Raw genomic sequence first — 25212 nt, 5'->3', positions numbered from 1 at the left:
AGGTGAGAGAGCTCCTTACAGTAAAGGACACATGGGAGTGGGGCAGGAAGGGGCAGTCCAGAGTGTTCTCAGCAAGTAAAAGGCTCTAGATTCTCTGCTTGCAAGGTTTTAAATGGCATGTCTTTTATCTTTGTGAATTTTAATTAGACTCTTCAATGGGCAAGCCAGCAAAGGAATATTAACGAAGGAGGGGGAGAAGGCTGCATGTTGCTCCTTTCTTCTTAGTAGGGTCAGCTAAATAAGAAATGTTTGCTTAGGTTTTAAGAAGTTAAATGCTCATTGGCAACGTGGTGGCTTATGGTTTAAAAGGAACAGCCTGAAATATTTCTATTGTAAGTGTCTTCCTCTCTTCCCATAATCTTCAAAGGAAAGCTAAAATTTACTGTAGATTAGCACTGCCCGTTAGGAAAACTGCATCATCTAGTAAAAAAAAAATCTTGTGTGTGTGTGTGTGTGTGTGTGTGTGTGTGTGTGTGTGTGTGTGTGCTCAACTACCAAATGGTACATATTGACTCTGAATGTAAAATAACAGAGTCGTACAAGCTTAGGACACTCTCCCTTTTCTCCTTTTATAGTGTCTCACATTTATGAAAACTTCTGAGAAAAAAAGATAAAGAGCGGCTCTGGTTTGCCTGAGTAGAATGTTCCTAAGATTCAGTTTCCTGCACAGTACAAAAAGGAATGCATCTTTCTTTTCTTTTTCATTGGTTTCCTTTTTCTTTTTCTGTTCATGTTGCACGGTTCGATTTTATCGCCCCAGATAAAGCGGAAGGAAACATCAGACAGATCAAACACAGAATTCTCAAAGTGTATGATAGGTTTGGAATTACAAGTCCCTGCCAAGAAAAAGCCCTAAAGGGGGGAAAACCTCAAACTGCTCCATCTCGTTCCTGTCTGCAATGGAAAGAAGGCAGCAGGTTCCTTAGCTCAGGGCTAACATAAACTTTTTATAGCTCTTAGACTGAATCTTGAGCACCAGGTAAGGAGAATGCCTGGACAAAGAGATTAGGGTAAAGCATTGCTGAAAGAAAGCAGGGGGTTTTCCTGAAGGGTAAGGTCAGCATAGGGCCCTCACTGATCCGCTTTGGGCAAGTCTCCAGACCTCCTAGCTTGAGGGGAAACTGGTCCTAATTATGGGAGCGCTGAGCAAAGAGAGGTACATCCAGAGGGCTAAGGAAATCAAAGAAACTTCCTGCTGTGTAATTCCACGTAACGTGCGTTTAACATGGTCCTGCGTGGATGCGCTGATGACTAAGTAAAGGCGTGATTAGCCCCTTCGCCCTCCAGTGGGAGCCATACATCGTTACCTCTTCCAGGCAACCACGTCGCTCCACTAGGGATGATGTCGGGGGACGAGCGGCAGGGAGCCGCCCGTGGGACCTAGGGCCTCACAAACACACACCATTCACAGTTCAGCACCCACACTCACCAGCAGCCGCCCCCTAACCCTTACACCAGGAAGCTCACTGCCTCCAGCTCCAGGCAGGGTGTGGGCTCCACTCCTCCAGCGCGGTGTGGGCGCGGGCAGCGGCGCTCCCAGGCGCACTGTGGTGCCCCGCGCTACCCCGGCTGTGCTGCCCCAGGTGCCCAGAGGGCGGCGGTGGCTTGGCCAGGATTGGGGTGGGGGATAAGGGGTCCCCTATTCCCTGGAACCTTCTTAATCCTCTTCCTTGGGCTAGCTCCTCCTCCTCCAGGCGCGGGGCTCGTGCCCGCTGCTGCCTGCCTGCGCGCATCGCGCCTCCGCGCCCCCACCCCGGCTCCTGCGATCGCTACTCCCTCCTCCTCTTCCTCCTCCTCCTCCTCCGCCCATCACCGCCACTACGGACGCCTTCGCCGCCTACTCCTCGCGCGGCCACGACTCCTCAAGCTCTCTGCTACAGCTTCCACCGGCCCATCCATTCGTTTGCTGCCTGGTCTTTAGGCTGCTGCAGTCTCTCTCTCTCTCTCTCTCTCTCTCTCTCTCTCTCTCTCTCTCTCTCTCTCTCTCTCTCTCTCTCTCTCTCTCAAGTTTCTGTGGAAACAGATTCAAAGCCACTGGAGGAAAACATCTACTACTTCTACTAGCTGTTCAGGTAGGGTCGCAGACGTTGGTGGCAGCGGGGGTAACCTTTGCTCATTCCCCTCTGCTTCGCCAGCATGCCACCCCCACCCCACCAACCCACTCCACTCTTCATGCTCCTTCGACACGGAGGCTCAGGTTCTCCTAGTCTCTCCATCCTCCAAGATCGAATTCCAATGTCCCTCCCCAGAAACGTATATTCGCAACTACAATAAAAATCCAAGAGCCAGTCCGGCGGCTGCACGCTGGCCCGGCTCTTTTACAGTCTCCAACTTTGCACACACTGGCAGCGCTGCCTGCCTGCTCAGCGGCGTCTGATCCGGAGCCTCACGCTCCTTTGGTAGTCTTGGCTCAGAGCAGCTGTCAAATGCATAGTTCGCAGCACTTGATTTCCACCCTGCTGCCTCTTGAACATGGACGTGGGCAAATGTGAAAGGGCAGGGCGAATGATTTGGATTTGATTTTCTATTTTTTTTTTTTTTTGAGGGTGTGATGGTGGTTGTTGTTGAGTAAAGTGAAGACGTGAGTACCACAATTAACTGTAAGGAAAAGATAGAAATGAAAAAGTAGCCTGCTTGCTGCCAGCTTTTTCCTGCTGTCGTTGCGGAGGTGATCTTCCTTGAGAGGGTGAGGCGTGGAGTATCCATCTCCCCACCTCTTTCGCACACACTCCTCCAACCTATTTCTTCATCAGCTACTGTGTCAGTTTAGAGTCCCGGGTTGTCATTTTATGCGTGCATAACGATTTTTTTTTTTTCAGAGGATGGGACTGGGGAAGTTATAGGCAGAGGAAAATGTATTAGTGGTGTAATCTTTCCATTAAAAAAATCCTTTCCCATTGCCTGTCATCCAGTCCTATACCTAGTAGACAGGAGTAACATCCCCTCCTAATTGAAATGAAATTCTTTTGGGTTATTGGCTTGGTAGGATGAGAACAAATTTAATTTAATTTTGTTTTTTCTTCCATAGCTTTGGCAACAAGAAGATGAAGACAAAATTGAGCACATGCAATGTATGGTCTCTGCTGCTTGTTCTTCTGGTGTGGGACCCAGTCAGGTGAAGCATTGTTTTTGATTTCTTCATTCCAGGTCTAGGATGATTTTTAAGTGACACAACTGTATCCACACTCTTTAAAAGACTAGGTATTTTGAGGAATTATCAATTATTTTAGTGGAAATGGATTGTACAGGAAATTGTCGTACTAAGTGTCTGAAACTCTAAAAAGTTTGCTGATTTTTTTTTAAGCAGCCAAACACACACACACACACAACAAAAATGAATGGGATTTTTTTTTTCTATTTGAGGCATTTAATTGAAGAAGCGACTACCCTATCAGGGATATATTAGTTTAAAGAATGCCTGTCGTTAAGGTGTTCATAGTTATACTAAATTCTGGTAAGGAAGCTAAGCCGTCCTTGGAACACACAGAAAAAAAAAAATCAGCTAAATGATTTAAGTGGCAACTTAGGCTTTTTCTTTTCTTTCTGTTTCTTTCTTTGCATTTTGTATTGAGCCACTGGGGCTTCTATAGACAGAGTAGGAAACCTAACTGGTATGTGAGTCTGAGACCTGTAGGTGGAGGCAGCACACAACTAGACAATCACAAACATCGAAACAAAAGCTGATTTATGAGCCAACTTTTCATCTTATTAATTTAGAGATAATTTGTTTTTCAGTTGGTTAATGACCAAAAGAGTGGTTTCTTAAAATGTGTGAATTTTCTTTTGCCTATTATCTACACAGAAATTAGTTTGATTGCTTTAAGTAATATCATTAATTGTCGTTTTCTCTGATTTTTTAAATAAAACCAGCAGTGGGTATATTTCATTGAATGCATGTATAGGGAATGGTTTTAAACCCAAGAAAAATTAAAATACAAATTTTGTTATAATTCTTCTGTAGCTATTACTCTTTAATAATTCCCCTTATGAGTTCTAACAAAATAATGTTTAAGATATTTTGGAACAGAAAAGAAATCTGTTTGGAAATACTTCACTTAACTGGGAAATGCCATCTATGACTAAATATTGACTTTAGAAAGATAATCTGAACTATAACTGAGAAACAAACACCTCAGGTGAAACACTTCAGCTAGACTCTTGTGACTATCTTAGGGACTGGCTTTAAAAATTAGAATGAGAAACTTTTGAAGGTAGAGTATATGAATTGATATTCTTACATAACTTGAAGATGTCCATCTTCATGTCCACACTTCAACACTCCCTCTGTTCTTCAAAATTCCAGCTTGAAGTTTATTGCCAATTTTGGTGTATTATAAGTATTGTTAGCTTCTGGTTCTGCATTCATTTAAATGTAAATGGTCTCTGTCGCTGATGTTTTATATGATATATATTGACTAGAATGGAAGTACACACACTCCCTGACTTTAAAGGCTTAGGCATTCACTTATCAATGAATAAGACCCAAGACCCAGTGCTGACAGCTTAACTAAATATCACTCTACTCATTTTCTGTTCTATATTTGACCCAATAATGTTCATGGCAGTATTTTATTCTATTATATAAATGATTCCTTTTTGGGGACAGTAATTTAAATCTCTGAATCATTCCGAGAAAAAATGGCAATGAGAGGGGACACTCTGTTTTATACATTCAGTTTATTTGACCAAATTGCTGTCACAAAATCAGGTTTCTGGCTTTATGATGGAGAAATCATGAAGAAAAATCACTGCCTCTAAAGCTTTGCTAGGGGTGTTTTAAGACCCCTTTTCTTGCCACAAATTTATCACCAGAGAAAGGCTAACTGGACACTTTTATCTTTATGTAGCCCCTTATTACTTCTCTGAGACCACTCAAAGGACCTGGCCTTCTTAGAGTCTGTGAGGGTGTGTGTTGCTCTTGCCTTCAGACCCCATCTCCATCTCCTGGCTACACTGGAGCTTGGCAACCTGCCAGTGGAGTTCCCCTGATGTCTATATTATGCTTGGCCATTGGGTGGAGGTATATCCCAAGTGAGGAAATTACTTTCATCTAAAACTGTGAAAGACATAAGAGAACAAGAATGCTATGTATAAGAATGACAGGGAATTTTTGTGCCACCAAGATAACAGTTTATTTTCCAATTAATAGTCACAACACTGAAGAATTACTTCAGAAGTTTCTCTAGTTATTTCATTCATCTAATTGCAAAGCAATCTTGTTGATAATGCCTACATATGAGAATCAACAAATATGGTGTGTTCTAAAGAGGAGACATTAAGATTATAGCTCATACAGAATAACAAATGCTAGAAGTCTCAAAGGTGTTACCATTATTCTTTTGATATTTACTGTTTCTTTTTTGAAACAGAATACTTACCTTCCCAGCAAGTTTAGTGCTATTTATAGAGTGAAAAAGAGAAAGAAATGTATGTCACTAATGGCTGAAGGAGCCTTAAATTAAGTTAAATTCAGATCAAGGAGAAAGAGCATTTTGGCGCTTAGCCAAACACTGTATGTACATATATGATATATACAAATGTGTAAAATTATCTGTTTAGGTTGGTGCTGGCTAACATCCAAGAAGATGAGGCTAAAAATAACATCACCATCTTTACAAGAATTCTAGACAGACTTCTGGATGGTTATGATAATCGGCTTAGACCAGGACTGGGAGGTAAAAATAGTTTTCCTTTATTTTAAACCTTCAAAATACAATGGCTTTACAAGTTAAAGGTAAGGTGCTCATCTTAATGCACTCTATGCATGAAGAAATTGTCAAGTCTTTGAAGTCCTACAGAATGAAAAGTAAGAAAAACAAAATAAACATTATAACGTCCCTTTGCACATGTCTAACCTATTTAGCTATATATTGTGTAGAGTGCCCATATTCATATAGGGATGTGTGTGTGTGTGTGTGTGTGTGTGTGTGTGTGTGTGTGTGAACAGTTTTATAGTTAAATTATTGGAAACATCCTGTTTTCTATGCAGAGAATATATATTTGTATTATTTATCTGCTGTGCCTGTGTAGCATCAAATGCTACTAAATTATCACTTTTACAAATGCCTATCTTCAGATCAGCATAGATTACACAATAATCAGAGAAATAAAGATGTTGCAAATATGTAGTGGCTGTAATCCTACTTTACAAAGTTGAAACAGTTGAATTTCAGGCTTCAACAACAATTTTCAAGTAAAAAAAAATGTTTTTTAAATCTAAGAAGTTATCGAAATTAGAGGAGGCTAGTGTGTTAAATGCCAATTAGTGTTCAGGATTGTTAAGTGACACTAAAGTTAGATACAAGTAAGCATAGGGATGGGACTGATAAAAATATCCCAAGCCAAGATATTGTTACTTATGAGTTTTAACAATGTTAAATGCTTGCCTATTTGTACACATATAGATATGTTACTTAAAATGTTAGTTAAAAACTATATATGATAAATATGCCCATGTACACATAATTATTGCAATGCTTAATTGATTCAAAAGTAAGACAAAATTAGCTCAACATTCCATGCCAGGTAGTGATGAGTACAGTTTCTGGTTGTTCCAGCATTAACAACTTTGTAAGGCTTCTCACAGGGTTTCTATTAAGTTGGGCCTGGTGACATACACACCTGTGGTTTCAGCATTTGGGAGATAGAGGTAAATTGTTCAGACATTAAAAGTCTTCCTTAGCTACACAGGGCGTTCCAGCCTGGGGTACCCATGACTTTGTCCAAACTTTATATTAAGTCAATGTGTGGAATTTTATATTAGTAATTAATTTGATAATAGACAGTTGTTAGGTTCTGAGTATCTCCCGAAATTGTACAGTATGTCTTCACAGTGGTAGGAAAACAGTCAAAGAGACCCAACCTGTTAAACAGTATGTCATTTAATTACATTTTGTTTTTCACATTAATTCTTGAGTAGCACATCAAATTTAAAAGAGGATCCAGGGAAGAACAATGTTTCAAAAATGACACAAGTGATACAGTGACAGGTTTTATTTCTAAGAGATTTTTTTTTTAGGAGAAAAAAAAAAGAAGAAGAAGAACATAAAATGGAGCACTGTATTTCCTTAATACTGGATATTTCTAAATAGTTGAAACAGAAATGGCTTGGAAATTATGATAGAAAATGTGCCAATAAACTATTACCACACTCATGTATTCTCTTGTAGAGAAAGAAACAAGTCTAACACAAAATTGTCCTAATCTGTAACGGTGGTTTATGATACGGATTGCACAAGGGCGGCTCGTTTATCTCAAACATAGAACTTTTTATCTTTAAATAAATTGCCTGGTGCAAAATAAGTTGTAAAATGTAACAGCTAGACCTTGAACTTCATTGTTTTTCAGTTCCAAAACAATCTTTGCTTCTGGGTTGCATGGCTGGGTAGAGGAAACTATGTATTTTCTCTTTCAGATATTTTATGATCTCTAATATTTAAATACTATTTCTTATATTAAAAATTCCATTTGCTCACATTTAAATATGAACCCCCACTGTCTTGTCGCTTGGTTTAATGGAATATAGTGTGTCATTTCTTAGGTTACTCTTTTCTTTTCTCCATCCCTTTGTCATGTTCATCTATTAATACTGCGTGATCTAATGACTCTTACCTGACTCTGCTTTACATGTCCCACTCTTTTCTCTTGATCCCACACTTCCGATGGTCCTAATTTGATAGATACCATTGATGGTACTTGATGGAGCATATATAGGTTGAGGGGCAACCTATATCTTCAGCCATGTTCTCCTCCACGCCCTGCCTACTAAGGCGCCAGAGCAGATAAGCCCTGTTACCTCTGATTAAAAGTGTATGCAAAAACACAGTCATAGTGTTGTGAAGGCTATCTTTCTGAAATACTGCTGTTGCAAAAAAATTGTTTTATACAGTAGCCAAAAACGAGTGATACCTAGGGGAAAGTATCAATCTCTTTTTATTTTTAATTAAAATGAACTAAACTTATTTGTTCAAGGATCATAAGCATTGGAATCATAATGGTGTAACCTCCACCTTTGAACTATGTAAATATTCTATTAAACAGAATAAAATATAATAACAACAAAGTGTATGTACTATGTGACTTGACTAGGAATCTTGTATAATACCATAGGCTACATAACATTTCAGCAAATGTTGTTTTCTTCCCCCTCCCCTGTCATAGGATCAAAAACTAAACAAAATAAAACAAACACATTCAAAAGAAAACCAAGTTTCCTGCAGTCTGCTTCTCGGGGAATATTTTCTGTGTTAAGTCACTTGCCATCTATCTGGCACCTCAGACTTCACTATTTTCTTTTGACAATCCATTTCCATCTGCTCTTTTGGCCCTTGGCTATATTATCTCCTGTTCCTAGAGTGACTTTTATTCCTCTTCTCTGCTGATTGAGAGCTTAAATTCTTACGAAAAATGTGATGACATTAGTGGTCTTTAGTGAAGACCTTCCTAACAGAATTGAAATATTGAGATTCAATTCTGTCTGTTGAATTTCTTTAATAGTTGCTATATCTCACTTATCACATATTTTATTGAATTACTTATTTCATTTCCATATGCCTTTATTATCTTAATAAGATTGTAAGGATTTGGTATCATAAATCCTCTGTGGTTTCTGCCACTGGATATTGATTTGCATATTATGGCCATAAAATAAATATTGATTTCTAGATTAATTTTCTGCCACCCAGAAAATGGGAATACTTGTACCTGGGTGCCTTTTTAGTTGTGAGTACTTAGGTAGGCAGTGTGAGTCATTGAGAGAAATGAGCCTCTTACACAGAAGATTTAACACACCAGCATTGGTCCTCAGCACTTGTGTAAACTTTAAATATTCTGCCTCTGTAGATGCACACTTATTATTCTTGAAAAAAGGTTTACATTACAGTTCTTCTGATAAATGTTGAGTATGATGTCATATGTTTGCATATTGCAAAATGGTGTACATGTAGACAACTAGAAAGTGACTGAAAGTAACTGGAGGTCAATCACTGTTTTCTAAATAGATTCTTGCAAACTTATGATTATTTCTGCATTGCAATGTATATTCTTTTCATTTGTAATTCTGTCTATGTCTGGGTACTGTGTGTGTACATGAGTACAGGTGTCCTTGGAGGTAAGAAATGCCAGATTCTCCTTGAGTTGGAATCACAAGTTTTGCGGGTGCTGGAGAATAAACTCAGGGCCTCTTTGAGAGCAGCGTATACTCTTTACTGCCTAATCAGCTCTCTACCTAAAAGTCTTAACCTGAATATGCGTATGTCACTTGAAATAGAAAGATCAGGTAAATAATCTCTCATATTCCATAAATTAATATAGGAAATGGCTTATATTCAATTCAATAATAATACACTAAAACAAACATGTTCATTGATAGCTAATAGGTAATTAGACCTAAATGTTATTTTTATCCTTTTATAACACACACACACATAAAGAGACGTAAGATTTTAGCAATACGTTAGTAAAGTTATTCAGCCGTCTTTACTATTAGATCTCACACAGAGACGTTCCTTAGACACTCTGAGACTTGGTATTTTTTTTTGGGGGGGGTGATATTTAATTAGAGTACGTGGTTATATTTATGTCTGAGAGAAGGACGGTGTGTTAAAATTAAGATACAAGGCACAGGTTATGCAATACAGTGGATTATACATTTTTAAAGGATTTAATAATAAATAGTAGATTCTTTTTCATTTTTAAGTCAGATCATACCATACGCCTGTTCAGAGCTTTGCAATCACTACCCTGTTCATCCTGCATTGGATATCTGTGCAGCTCTGAGTGATCTACCTTCCACTCATTCTTTAACTTCACCTCACACAGCTCACTGCTTGCAGATATCTCTTCAGTTACCCTGGCATCCTTCCTGTTGTGTGAACACATCAAGATACTCTGTGGGGGATTTTTTTTTTTGTTGTTGTTGATGTTTTCTTTGCACAAGAATATTCATTGATGTCACCTACCTTGGCTAACCTAATACATCCTATAGCATAACTATCCCATCAGTCTTGATTGCTCTTACCGAATTTCATTCTTCCATAAAAACTTTTAATATACAGACTAATTTATTTATTACTATAAAGTTAATTGCTTATTGTGTCCCTTAAGACACATGTAGACTGTTACGTCTGATATTTTTGGAAATTTTCTTGCATGGTTTACTGTTAGTTCTATCCTAATCTTACAGAATAGTGGTCCAGAACACCACCTGTGACTCTCGTCAGTGAAGTTTACTTCCGATGAATTTAAGTTTTAGCATGCAACACCAAAAGAATCACCCATACATTTTACCCTTTTCTTTAAGAGAAATGCAATAATTTTTACCAGATTACCATATTGTCCTTTCAGTATTGCTGACAACATATTTAAAGATGTCACTTAGTTGAGTCAGAGCAGCTTTGCTACCAAATTATTCAAAACCTAACAATTCTTCCACAAGCTAAAAGTATGGTTTCAAATGATGGTCTTCTCTTATTTCCAGATTTACTTCCTATCTGTGAAATGGGAAATTGAGTTCTATTTATCTGCCTTTTCTTTCACAGAGATGGGGTATGACTAAGCTAACCAAAGGGTCTTTAAAAAGCATAATGTGTCATGTGGCATACCACTGGGAGGTGGCAAGAAACACATTTAGATATGCAGAAATATCCGAAGCCATCTCTTCATGAAGTCTATCTCTTAGGAGGTTGTAATCTTTGAAAAACACACCGAGGAAATAATTATAGGTCTTATAAATTTGCAATCTTACTTCTTGATGAGATTGGAAACCCAAGGCAGAATCACCCCATAATCTTGTCAATGAAGAACATACATTAAAAGTAGCCAGCACTTGCTAATACATGAATATAGTTACTCCTTTATCTCTCTGTTAGACACTTGGAGGAAGCAACCTAGATAAACTGATAGTTTTAGAGAAACTGTTAGTTTTACTTTTTCTGAGGAATCTTTCAAATCATTAACTGACTAAAAAAAAAAAAAAAACCAACATTTGTGTTTAGATCAATTTTCTGGGGTCGTTGCCAGAATGAGTGTGTAGACAGGCCTCATATATTTATGATAGTTAACAGTCGCAGTGCTGCTCAGCAATGATAACTATTAGAAATGACAAGTCTTGACATTTAAATTATGGATGCAGTCTGTGAAATCTAGATTGAGTACCATGCTTAACTACATTTTTGAAAAGTTATTTTGAAGAGCTCATCTAGAACATATTTTCCTAGGGTTCTTATTTTATGATCTGAAATCATAAGAAGTTTAATGTCTACAGTTATGAAAGACATGAGTTCAAGTCATTGATTTCAGGTCTGAATGTCAGTTTATAAGTTCAGTCTTATTCTTAGACAGTAGAGAGATGTGTGATAGCATGTTTCTATAAATTGTGTTACTCTAGAATTTATTTAAGAATTAACGTGGGCCATTCAAGATATAGAGAAAACAATTGAGATGTTTCTCAGCTACTAGGGAGGCTAGCAGGGAGGTTCATGAGTTCAAGATTAGTCTGGACAACAGGATTAATTCATGGATATCCTGTTCTGTGTAACAAAACTACATAGTAAATTAGAAAAAAATTACAAAAATACAGGTGGATATATAGCTCAGTGATACCCTGAGTACAGCTCCTGATTGAAAAAGCAAGAAGGTTGTTGAAAGCAAATGTTCATGTGCTCTCAGAATGATTCGTGATGTGTATTCAAAGTTTTCTGTACAGCGGACTTTAGAAATGACCTGTAGGAATGGTTTATAAGGGAAGGGCCTATGACTCTGGAAACAATTTAAAAGAAATGAATAGTTTGTGTTCTATTATCAATCACATGTAAGGATACTTTAGAAGCAAAATATGATATGAGCTACTGCTAAGGTCCTCAGGTTAGAGGTCTACAGTACATTTTTATTTTATTATATATATTATTGCATATGTATATATTTACTTATTTATTATCAGTGACTGAGATAAGCTTTTTCTTTGTGTCCTTCATTCTGTTTTCATATGATTTTAACTGAATAGTTTTTGGTATGATATTCAACCTTTCCTTGGGTTATTATTTTTTTAAACAGAGATAAAATGATTGACATATTGGGGTCTTTTTTTATTATGTACATCTGAGGTCTTTGTGCAGTGTTAAGTAAACAGAGGATGAAGTCCTCTATTTATAGTTGTTGATAGTGTGATAGTAACTGGCTATACTTCATATGCAGTGCAGACAATATTCAGTATTACACTTGTTTGTATGACATGTGACTTGTATAACTTGTTTACTTTTCAGCAGAAAAAAATGTAATTTTTTTTTGGTTTGGTTTTAAGAGAGGATCTTATTGTTCAGTTTTAGCTGGCCTGAAGCTTGATGTATAGGATAATCGGGACTTGATCTTTTGTTTCATGAATCCTGGGATTAAAGGGATGCACCATGTCTATCCTGGAGATATTATGCAGTGATAATGAAAGAAGACAATGAGGTTTTCCTACTCATTCAGTCTCATTTTGTCCACATACTTTTGTATATTTAAGGAGTCTCTCGAAACAACACCAGTACACAGAAGAGAATTTCCCCTTTGATGTTTTTGTGATTATCACAAAATGTAACAATGTGGAATAATCAATTAATGAAAATAGACTGGTATATGAAACAGGTTGTATTCACATAAAGCCCACTACATAATGTTGTTGACAACTGCCAAAGCTAAATGAACCTGAGTGGTATCAGAAACTTGAATGTAAAGAATTGGTTCTTGTGACCTGCCTAGTGGTGATAATGATTTGAGAGCTAAGCATATGGAATAGAAGAGTTATGAGGAGGACTGAAACCTATGTTGCAGTGTGTGTGGAAAAGAGGGAGAGTTAGCTGCATTTTTACAAGTTGTAACCCCAGATAGAAACCGTGTAAACTACAGAAGTTGGGGGTCTCTGCTTCACTTAAAAGCTGCAAAGTCTGGCTTTAGCCTCTTCCCCTGCCTATGTAAAGTTGAGGTTGAGTCCTGTGCTCCTGCAGTGCAATCATGCATCTGGCCAGCTTTTGCTTGTGTCTGAGACTCGTGGAGACTCCTAGAGAACCTTTAATAGGACAACCTTCAGGATAAGCCTGAGGAAGAAGATTTCAGAGCCTATTTTGTTCTCTGTAGCATAACCATCCATTTAAGTTGCTCTAAAGTCCAACTGAGGGTTGCCTTTGGGATTTTTCAGAGCAACAAAATGAGAATAAATAGGTGGGACTTCACACAGGTATCCAAGCAGGTGTCTCTGAACATGTTTATGTGAGATATCAAGTTATTTATCATTTCTTCTCTATTTAAAAAAGACTTTGTACAAGGCTGTAAAGAAAGTCTGTGCCTCTAGCTTCCTGTGGTGCAGTACCACTAGGCAGATGCCTTCTCTGGACATCATTGTAGTTTTGTCCAGGATCTTCCTGGGTTTTCAGACTTGTATGGGCCTAGGCTACTGGCAAATTCTCCCAATGCTAGGTTCAATTTAAAAAAATAACTGTGGCTATGTTATATACATTACTCTGTATTCCTTTCAGTCATCTATGGTATAACTGGACAGCACCATACCATTTCTGGACACCATCCTTAGACCTGTGTGTTGTTGTTTACACCCTGGAAAGAGGTGCCAAACAGGGTACATCAGTAATAGCTCGTGTATCATAGACCTGCAGAGTTTTACCTAAATTTGTTCTTATGTGTAACTGCACAGCTTATGACTATTTACAGGGAAACCTTACTAAATGAATGATAGTAATTGTGTGTATTAGGCTAGAGAGTCTGGTGCTTTCAGAGGGTGACATCATTGAAAAGCAAGACCCATTGCTTTTACCATTGCTTTATTTATTATTATTTTGCCTCTTGGAGGCCCAAACACATCTTTCTTACTAGATTTAGTTATTTCCAACACTTCAATCCAGTAAAGTAAAAGCTTCCTCACTCCCTTGTCAACACTCAATGGATTGAGTGAATACATGCATGAACCACCCGTACTTTTTATTACTCCACATGAATCATGTTTTAAAATATTGGAATCAGTGGAGATGGCCAAATAAATAGTTTTAGCAGTTTGCAGTTTATTAATGTTCAGTGGAGAGGATCAAATGAAATTATTTTACTATTTTGTTCCTTAATGGGCATTGAAGTCATGAAGTAGGAAAGATACCATAAGATTTAACAGTGCTGTTCATCTCATAGATATGAAGTTCCTTTGGATGAGGGGCAAAATAAACATGTGTGTTACCACTCTTAAAATGACTCTGAATGTCAGCACATGTTTCTTGGAAAGGACAAGTTACTGAAGTTCAGACAAATCAATTACTCTTGCTCATAACATACAATCAAGCAAATCTGTAACTACACACACAGTTTAGCCATTTGTATTAATCTCTGAGTATTTTGTGATGTTAGTTTAAGTGCTAAAAGTATTTTGATGAGCAAAGCCTAGGCTTTGCATAAAATGATATCGTATTATTTTCTCATACCTAGATATAGATTGTTAAAATAATGCCCCTTTAACTTCTTAATTAAAGATACTGTAGAATTATGTGTTTTTCTGTTTGAAGAACAAGTCCTTCTCAGGAGGATAGAGGGAATTTTTGTATACTGTCTGCCAATCTGAGATCTAAGAACCTGGAAAACATTACAACCCTCAGAAATCAGGTCTTGTTCTGTCTGCAGTAGGGTTCTAGAGTGTTCTCTGTTCTCTTTTAGAGACAGATTCTTACACATAATAAGTCAAGTAAAACTCCATTTGAAACGTCTGGATACTTCTCAGTTACCTTAAGGAAAACACATGTCCTCATTACTTTTAATATGTGTTGATCTACAGGAACATTGAAAAATAGCTACACCGTAAGGGTAAAATAAAAAGAAGTACAGGAGGGACAGTATATTAAACAGCATGTTTATTTCTTTTGAGTTTCTAATTTTTGGTACAGCTAGAATCCTGAAAACTTGTTTTACTTTGAAATACCTTCATTTTTCAAGGAAGAGATCTTTTCATTCACAACTGCCTGTAAGAATGAACTTAGTACTTACACATATTTCATATAGATATCATCAAATTTAGGTCACCAACATATTGTAAGATATAGACCTTAAAATTCTCATTGGATTTTATACTTTTATTAGCTGATTATATAATGGCTTTGAAATGCTTTTTATATTTATCATGCCTTTAAAAAATTCAAAGCCCATCAAAGGAAAAGTCATCTCCATCTTAATTCAGTAGTAGGTAAAATTTATTTATTTTATTTATTATAGTTCTTATTGTTTTGATCAGTGTTTAAAGCATTTTAAGGGCAAAATATGCTTCATATAAAATTTCAAAAGTAGTCCTGCATTAAAACAGCCTCTTTTGTTTAAAAAGAGGGGAAATAAATATCTTTATTTGATTCAGGATGCCATTAGCTTCTTAAGGGAATAAGCACAATGTGTTCCAGCACTACCTGCAGTGACATTGTCTGGAAAGAAACACTTCAGAATTTAAAAAAAAAATCTTGTTTGATTGGAGTATTACTGAACTGATTTGATATGAGGCCCAAGACAGTTATTCATCCTGTGTTGCTCAGAGAACTAAAAAAAAGGATGAAGATGCCTCATTTAAAATCTAATACAATGGTAAAAATCTTCCTTTGCTAACATGTAGTTTGCACAAATGCCCATAAAACAGTAAGAAAACTAGCATAAGGCTGTTTTCAACTCTTTGTGAAGATGGGCTACAAAGTCTAAAGATTTCTTCTAGTGTTTCAAATGTTTGGAAGGATGTTCAGTGCAATTAGATCCTAACTATGATTAGAGATAGCCCAGCATCAGAAAAAATAGAAGATGGATATATATATCCTAATAATATTCCCAAATGTTTGCTCAGATTATGTTTTGTATTGATGTCTGAGTAATCTAGTATGGATGGGGATAAGCATTTAGGAGCAAGGCACTTGATGGTCCAGACCTGTAACCCAGCTTCTAGGGAGACTGAATCAGGGGGACCATCAGTTCATTTAGTCTGAACAACAGAATAAATTCAGGTATAACCTGTGCTATGCAACTGTCAGGGATACAAAATACCCTGAGGACAGTTCCTGGTCGGAAAAGCAAAAAGGTTTTCAAAGGTTTGGTTGCCCTCTGAATGATGTGTGATGTGTATTTAAAGGTTGCTGGTACAGAGGAGGACTTCAGACTTGAACTGTACAAGTGGTTGGGAAGGGAAAGACCTATGTCTTGGGAGACAGTTAAATAGAGATTAAAGGTTTTTGATATATTCTTCATCACATGTAAGAATACTTTCAAAGCTAAATATTATAGACTACTATTAAGCTCCTTGCTTTAGAGGTTTATAGTATATTTTTATTATACGAATTTCTTAGAAGTTACTACACCGAATTTAAGCAGCCCAGGCGGGGAGAATTGCAATGAATGGAGGGAATTCATTTCTGTTACTGTAATTACATAAAGGAACTCTTCAGATTCCCAAGAAATGAAACAGTGGACTAAAATACCCGACAGGTTTACAAGGAAGATTAAAATTTGCATACCCAGAAAGGAAGTCTTAATTAAAAGAAAATGGAATTTCAAGGTTGGTGTTTCAGTCAAGTAGAAGGGAATATGGGAGTGTAGATTTAATTACTTATCTAGGGCATGTAAGGGTGATCATTGAAGCAAAAAAAAATGTAAAACTGGGGATTCTACTGGGGAGAACATAAAAATGATTACATGAGTATGGAAATATTTGGCATATTTGGAAACTGCATGGGGCAAGCTTAGGTGGGGATGGGACAACAAGAGAATGAGGGTGAATGCTTTGTGGTCACTTCCAAGGAGTAATGATGGAAATATTACTAAGAGTATGATGTCACCTGATAAGTCAAAATTAAAATGAGGTATTTTTTGATTACCAGGAGCTTTTGACTTAGTACAGTATCCAGGATGGTAACATCAAAAGTAACTCTGCATAAAAGGAAATATACTGGATCAAAGGAAATCTGCATAAATACCACATTATTAGTAATGCTTATATTAAACTATGTCACCACTATAAAAATGTGAACTTAAAGAGAAACATCAAGATAATTTTTGAGCTCTGTGTGTGTGTGTGTGCACATAAGTGAGGAAATCAAACAATTATCTTGAATGTCATTCCTCAGTTGTCTTCCACATTACTGTGTGTGTGAGAGAGAGGGGGGGGGAGGGGAGGGAAAGGGGAAGTGGGAGGGGGAGAGGGAGAGAGATCCCATTAATTTGATGATCAGCAATTAAGCCAGGCTGGTTGGCCAATGATCACTAAAGATCCACTTATCTTCTGTCTCAGCTTCGAACTTTGTCTCTGTAATTCCTTCTGTAGGTATTTTGTTCCTTATTCTAAGAAGGAACAAAGTATCCACACTTTGGTCTTATTGTATTTTGAGTATTCTAAGTTTCTGGGCTAATATCCACTTATCAGTGAGTGCATATCATGTGTGTTCTTTTGTGATTGGGTTACCTCACTCAGGATGATATCTTCAAGATCCATCCATTTGCCTAAGAAGTTCATAAATTCATTGTTTTTCTGTATCCATTTATCTGTTGAGGGACATCTGGGTTCTTTCCAGTTTCTGGATATTATAAATAAGGTTGCTATGAACATAGTGGAGCATCTAGAGGCTGCCTCACCCAGGGATCCATCCCATATACAACCACAAAACCCAGACACTATTGCATATACCAGCAAGATTTTGCTGACAGGACCCTGATATAGCTATCTCTTATGAGGCTATGCCAGTGCCTGATAAATATAGAAGTGGATGCTCACAGTCATCTATTGGATGAAACACAGGGCCCCCAATGAAGGAGCTAGAGAATGTACCCAAGGAGCTAAAGGGGTCTGCAACCCTATAGAGAGGGTTGAACTAACCAGTACCCCCCCCCCAGAGATTGTATCTCTAGTTGCATATGTAGCAGAGGTTGGCCTAGTTGGACCATCAATGGGAGGAGAGGCCCTTGGTCTTGTAAAGATTATATGACCCTTATAGGATAATGCCTTGGACAGGAAGCGGGAGTGGGTAGATTGGGAAGTAGGGCAGGGGGAGGGTATAGGGGACTTTCAGAGAAGAAACTAGGAAAGGGGATAGCATTTGAAATGTAAATGAAGAAAATATCTGATAAAAAAAGAAAAAAGTAAAATAAAATATTTTACATGGGATAAAAATTCCACTTATCTTCAGTCTCTTCACAGTGGGATTACAAGGGTACACCATCATGACGCTCTCTCTCTCTCTGTCTCTCTGTCTCTCTGTCTCTCTCTCTCTGTCTCTCTCTCTCTCTCTCTCTCTCTCTCTCTCTCTCTCTCTCTCTCTGTGTGTGTGTGTGTGTGTGTGTGTGTGTGTGTGTGTGTGTGTGGTGTGTGTGTGTGTGTGTGTGTGTGTGTGTGTGTATACTGAGGGTTGAACATAGGCTCTTGTACTTTCAAGACAAGCGCTAACATTAACTGAGCTATCTTCCTAGGTCCGAGTATCTGGATCCTTTAAAAGAGAATATGAGCCAGATGGAACAGTGAGCAGAATATTGCTCTAACAGAAGGTTTCTTTTAGCTTTCATTCCTTTCAGCATCCCACATAATCTGTAAGGTTCTTGGAGATATTTTTGGCTGTCACTAGCTGAGGGTTTGACTCATAGCTTTAGCAGAGAGGGTCACTTAGGACTTACATTACTACGTGTGAAACGCACTAGTGATGACGTCTCATGGGATCTAGGTGTTGACTCAGGATGGGGATATTTCCATGATGGTGCCTGTGAAATTGTAACATCATGGGCTTGTCATACTTTTTTTTTTTATCTACTACCACACACAATTTTGGATTTTGTCATTTTTGGTAACAGTGTCTAATAGAGGCATTTCTTTCCCAGACTGCCACCAGTTGCTGGAGGCAGCTGCAATTTCAGCTTTTGTTGTCATTGTCTTGAAACAGCTGGGACACTAAACAAAATCTATCAGCAGATGTGGAAGTGGGCAGGTGTATGTTTAAGTGAGTAGATCCAAAATTTAGTGGGGCAGAAAACAGATGGCTCGTCATCAAAACTTTTCTCCTCCAGGGAGCTGTTTTGTGGCATGTCATCTCTGTAATTGGCTCACTCACGTAGATAGGGTACTGTGACATTCAGATGTTGTCTGTCTTGAGACATCAGAAGATATGGTATTCTCGAGTAGCTTTTTATACTGTATGCTTAAAGACAATTGCAAAAAAGTGGAAGAGCTTACTAGCATTGCAAAATGATAATCCAATATAGGAGAAATAATAAAATCATGGTCACCTTTAACAATTAACAATGTGCTAACCTGGTATTTAAATTTTTAATTGATATTTGCTTCGTTGTGGAATTCAGTTTCATATAAACAAGAAACTTAGTAGTAGGTGGCTCCTGTCATTCACCTATTATTAAAAGGTCATATAAAGAGCTCAAACTTAACTAGGAGTGGTTGTGTATTAATAATCCCCGCACTTAGGAACTTCAGGGAAGATGGTCAGGGCAGCAGACTAAATACCAAGCCAGTTAGAACTGGGAGTATATAACATGATCCTGTTTCTAAAAGGAAAATCATTGTCTTTAATATTTAATATTATTCTTATGTGTACTACTTATGGTTTTTCTTAAATTATCTATCTATCTATCTATCTATCTATCTATCTATCTATCTATCTCCTGAGTAGCTTTTTTTTTTACTGCATTTTTAAAGACAATTGCAAAGAAGGAAAAGACCTTACCAACATTGGAAAATGATAATCCAGTATAGGAGAAAGAATAAAATCATGGTTACATTTAATAATTACATATAAATATATAAATACAACCTATTGAGTCTATGTAGTATTTCTAATACGTAGTATACATATATTATTAAAGTTGACTACTGGTATTGGGCAATTAATTAGTGAACTTATCTCTGGAGAAGACTGAGTCTCCCTCTTTCAGTTGTCATTAGTTGCCTGTAGCTCTTCATAATCTCAGGATTTCATTTATTATCATTATTATTATTACTTTGAGAATTTCATACAATGAATTTTGACCATTTTTGCCCACTCTTCCATAACTCTTTTCAGATTCATTTCTTTTCCATACCCATATAACATTTCGTCTCTAGTCCCCCAGTAAAGGATGATTTGCACTGCTTGATATTTTTGAATGTCTGGAGTGTGGTCAACTTATATGTGCTATATGATTAAAGAAAGCTGACCCTTACTTTCTCAGCAGCTATCAGTTGCTAATAGCTTCTTGACTAGGGGTAGAGCTTCCTGACTAACAGCCCACTTTGGGCTGATCCCAGGATACTAACCACCATAGTTACCCAAACTACATAAGGGATCAATCAATTACTCTGTTCCTTTTGTCAAGAGAAAGCTTTCCCTTGCAGCTGAATTCCAACTTTACATTGTAATTTTTATGAAGGTAGACTATTATCTGGGAAAATGAGTAAATGCCTTGGATTATGTCTACTGGGTTCACCATTCTGCTTTCTAGCAAGGTCTCCATGTTTCCCATTCTGTCAGTCTTGGATGACATTTTGAGATTGGGGAGGGCCTCAATCTCTCAAGGGTTGAGCTTAAGGAATGTTACATTGCATTTTATAATCCCACAAGGCATTCTTAAAGGATATGATGCAGACACAGAGGTGCCTTAAGCACTTTGTGAATGTTATTTACATTTATTGTTTTGATTTTAATGTCTTTTCTATCTTTTCCTCTTGACATTAGAAATTCAAAGTTTCTCCTTCTAAAAGTTGGTGCTTCGTTCTTCATCTGAATATAATCATAAATATATTTATTACCTATGCTAGTACTTTACAAAGTGCTGCTAACTGTTAGATTGGTCATTAATTTAGGTGAGAAATCAATCTATGTAATATAAAATATTCTTCATTTAGCCATAAATACACATAGATATGTACTGTACTAAAACTGACACATGTCTTGAAAAACAAAAATGAATATTACTGAGGTTGAAGATGTGGCTTAGTTGCCAAGTTCCTCCTTAGTATATAAAGACTCTTAGGGTCAATAACCCAGCACCCTGAAAACCAGGCAAATTATTGCATGCCTGTAATCCTATCTTGGAAAATAGAAGAAGAATAACCAGAAGGTCATTCTTTATTATATTGTTAGTTCAAAACCAGTTTGAGCTACATGAGATCTAGTTTTAAATATAATGATATGGTGGCAATTTCTTTGATAAATATATTTCAATTATTGTAGTTAAATAGGTGGGGAGATACTAATTATATTTGAAGTTGGGAACTAACTTTATATAGTGTAATGCACACATCTATGGTCACTTGATCTTTGACAAGGGAGCAAAAACCATCCAGTGGAAAAAGGACAGCATTTTCAACAAATGGTGATGGCACAAAAGGCGGTTATCATGTAGAAGAATGCGAATTGAACCATTCCTATCTCCTTGTATTAAGGTCAAATCTAAGTGGATTAAGGAACTCCACATAAAACCAGAGACACTGAAACTTATAGAGGAGAAAGTAGGGAAAAGCCTCGAAGATATTGGCACAGGGGAAAAATTCCTGAATAGAACAGCAATGGCTTGTGCTGTAAGATCAAGAATCGATAAATGGAACCTCATAAAATTGCAAAGCTTCTGCAAGGCAAAAGACATCGTCAATAAGACAAAAAGATCACCAACAGATTGGGAAAGGATCTTTACCTATCCCAAATCGGATAGGGGACTAATATCCAATATATATAAAGAACTCAAGAAGGTGGACTCCAGATAATCAAATAACCCCATTAAAAAATGGGGCTCAGAGCTAAACAAAGAATTCTCACCTGAGGAATACCGAATGGCTGAGAAACACCTGAAAAAATGTTCAGCATGCTTAATCATCAGAGAAATGCAAATCAAAACAACCCTGAGATTGCACCTCTCACCAGTCAGAATGACTAAGATCAAAAATTCAGGTGACAACAGATGCTGGCGAGGATGTGGAGAAAGAGGAACACTTCTCCACTGCTGGTGGGATTGCAAGCTTGTACAACCACTCTGGAAATCAGTCTGGCGGTTTCTCAGAAAATTGGACATGGTACTTCTGAAGGATACTGCAATACCTCTCCTGGGCATATATCCAGAAGATGTTCCAACTAGTAAGAAAGAAACATGCTCCACTATGTTCATAGCAGCCTTATTTATAATAGCCAGAAGCTGGAAAGAACCCAGATGCCCCTCAACAGTGGAATGGATACAGAAAATATGGTACATTTATACAATGGAATACTACTCAGCTATTAAAAAGAATGAATTTATGAAATTCCTAGGCAAATGGATGAACCTGGAGAGCATCATCCTGAGTGAGGTAACCCAATCACAAAAGAACTCACACAATAGGTACTCACTGATAAGTGGATATTAGTCCAGAAACTTAGAATACCCAAGATATAAGGTACAATTTGCTAAACACAGGAAACTCAATAAGAACAAAGACCAAAGTGTGGACAATTTGCCCCTTCTTAGAATTGGGAAAAAAACACCCACGGAAGGAGTTACAGAGACAAAGTTTGGAGCTGAGATGAAAGGATGGACCATCTAGAGACTGCCATATCTGGGGATCCATCCCATAATCAGCTTCCAAACGCTGACACCATTGCATACACTAGCAAGATTTTGCTGAAAGTACCCAGATATGGCTGTGTCTTGTGAGACTATGCCGGGGCCTAGCCAATACAGATGTGGATGCTCACAGTCAGCTATTGGATGGATCACAGGGCCCCCAATGGAGGAGCTAGAGAAAGTAACCAAGGAGCTAAAGGGATCTGCAATCCTATAGGTGGAACAACAATATGAACTAACCAGTACCCCCAGAGCTCTTGTCTCTAGCTGCATATGTATCAGAAGATGGTCTAGTTGGCCATCAGTGGAACGAGAGGCCCATTGCTCATGCAAACTTTATATGCCTTAGTATAGGGGAATGCCAGGGCCAAGAAGTGGGAGTGGTTCGGTGGGGGAGTTGGTGGGGAGCGGGTGGGGGACTTTTGGGATAGCATTGGAAATGTAAAAGAAATAAATACCCAATTTAAAAAAAGTAAATACAGAATTATGCTATACAAGATTTCCGCACAGATATAATCTAAACAGCAGAGAATTAGAAAGCTTTTTTTCAGATGAAAATAATGATTATTATTATTTGAACAGAATTTAAGTTATCAAGTCTGGTTTAGAATACCTAGGCTCAAGCAATCTTCTTTTCTCAGTTTTCTGGCTACTTGGTACTATAGTTGATACTACCATATTTATCCTCTTTAAATTCTTTTTCATTCTTATCACAGTTTCAATTTTTCGTGTTGATGAAAAAATGATGTTTTATTAACAGTATATATCTATATCTATATCTATATCTATATCTATATCTATATCTATATCTATATCTATATCTATATCTATATCTATATCTATATCTATATCATCTATATCTATATCCATATAAAATGTTAGAATACCTGAAAGAAAGTAGATTTTGAAAATGCAGGATTCTTTATTGGTAAGGAACTAATGGTATTTTTATGTTGTAGAATTAAAAGAAATATGGGCCTTTGATTTATTATGGTAGTTGTGATAGAATAGTGTATACTACTTAAAAACTCAGTTGCTTTCTATAAGAAAATAAAATGATTTCATTAAAACTGTGCTTAGATACTTGTTGTCCTAAACAAAACAGGTAGAATCTTAGGCACAAAAAGCATATATCAAATAATCAACAAGCTTTGATAAATCATTATTATTTCTGTGGCTTGGTTTCTAATGCATGAAGATTCTAGGCCTAGACAATGAATGAATATGTTTCCTTCATCTAGAATGCTTCCCCTATTTTTTAGATTGGTTCAAGGCTAATAGAATAGAAAATACATTTCTTGTAACAGAAATCTAAAAGGTTGGTTTTCTTTCATTGTAGACAAATAGAACGACAGAGTATGTGCCTCAATACAAGGGAGCAGAATAAGACTTTCTGCCTCTGATCTGTCCAGCCTGGAAGCACACAGGTTGCTTTAGTCGTTTGAGCCTTAGCTATTAGGAGTGCATGCAAAATACATACCCCCATTGAATAACAATGAGATAGTTGAGTTCTCAGAACTCCTTAAAATTGGAAGCAAAAGTGATTGTTAGAGCTAGTGATAAATGCATCAAAGCATGCTCATCAGTATTTGTTTCTAAATCTTGCTGTGCCCCACAGGCATGTGATATGAAGGGTGGCATCTCTCCCAAGCTCACCCTTTTACTTCTAGGTTCCATTGGATATCCTCAATCTACTCTACTTAAAATGATTCTTTTTTTTCCCCCAAATTTTTTTGGTCTCCACCTTCCTCATTAATTTTGTACTTTGATTTTCTTTTCTATTCTTTTATAGTAACTGTGCACTTCAAGGATTTTTCCAAAACAATCTCTCTGAAGCCCTTACTCTAGAATACCAACACATAAGAAGATAATTCATAGAATTTAGTTACTAGTTCATACAGCATTTTGTGATATGAGTTTGCTCATTGTTGTCCAAATGACCCCCAATTTCTTACCCATATTCCTTTCAGGCAAGTACAGAATATTTGAAGTGGTCCATAAAGCTTCTTGCTCTTGTTCTGCGTCTCCACTCAGAGCTGTTAGTCCTGATTGATGGACTCTGAGTGTTTGTTATATATTTTGTTTCTATCATTCAGTGAGTTTTCATAGAAGCTGTTGTCTTTGCTTTAAGCATGTCCTTTTTTTTTCCTTCATGTTCTAGTTTAAATGTCACTGCTCTCCTTTTCTCTTTCTCTCAAAGTATTTAATTGCATCCTTTAAAGGCATGACGAAAAGTAACCGTGGATAGTGTCATGTTCTGTTACCAGACAAAGTGGGCTTGAAATACACTCTGTTGGCCAGGTAGGCTTTGACTTCCAAATTTCTGAGATTGTCTTCAGGTTCATATGGATGTAGACCTAATTCTTCTAACAGGACAGATGCATTATAGAAAACTAGTTTTTGCTGTAATGAAAAAAATTAGCTTCCCTTCTATCTCACATAACTTGTGTATAACCCAGACTTGTTCACTGAGACAGGATGAATTGGACTCTTTTAGACAATGTCATCATTACAGTCTCTGAGAAAGGAGTATTCAAAGACATATCTAAATGCTGGTGAGTGCAGCTATAGACAGATGGAGACACTTCTCAGATGCAAGTCAGAAAATATGATTAACTTTGACAGATGAGAAAAAGGAAATTTTGTAATTACAAG

The 25212-nt window shown here is 37.3% G+C and overlaps 1 protein-coding gene across 3 annotated transcripts in view; it reads left to right on the top strand.

Annotated features, from left to right (window-relative positions):
* The first annotated feature begins 1797 nt into the window (after positions 1 to 1797).
* The window catches only part of Gabra2 (gamma-aminobutyric acid (GABA) A receptor, subunit alpha 2), a 137458-nt gene continuing 114043 nt past the window's right edge, over positions 1798 to 25212 (top strand). The window contains exons 1-3 of one of the 3 annotated variants that reach the window (NM_008066.4): positions 1798 to 2072; positions 3029 to 3115; positions 5560 to 5675. In NM_008066.4, the coding sequence (NP_032092.1) occupies positions 3045 to 3115; positions 5560 to 5675 (187 nt within the window). In that variant the 5' untranslated portion in view covers positions 1798 to 2072; positions 3029 to 3044. Of the gene's footprint in view, positions 2073 to 2140; positions 2687 to 3028; positions 3116 to 5559; positions 5676 to 25212 lie in introns of those variants that run through there. The other 2 variants (XM_006503733.4, XM_030254132.1) reach the window with 2 other exon arrangements.

This window comes from Mus musculus, chromosome 5, assembly GCF_000001635.26.
Source record: "Mus musculus strain C57BL/6J chromosome 5, GRCm38.p6 C57BL/6J".
Taxonomy (NCBI): domain Eukaryota; kingdom Metazoa; phylum Chordata; class Mammalia; order Rodentia; family Muridae; genus Mus; species Mus musculus.
This window is presented reverse-complemented; position numbering and strand designations above follow the sequence as displayed.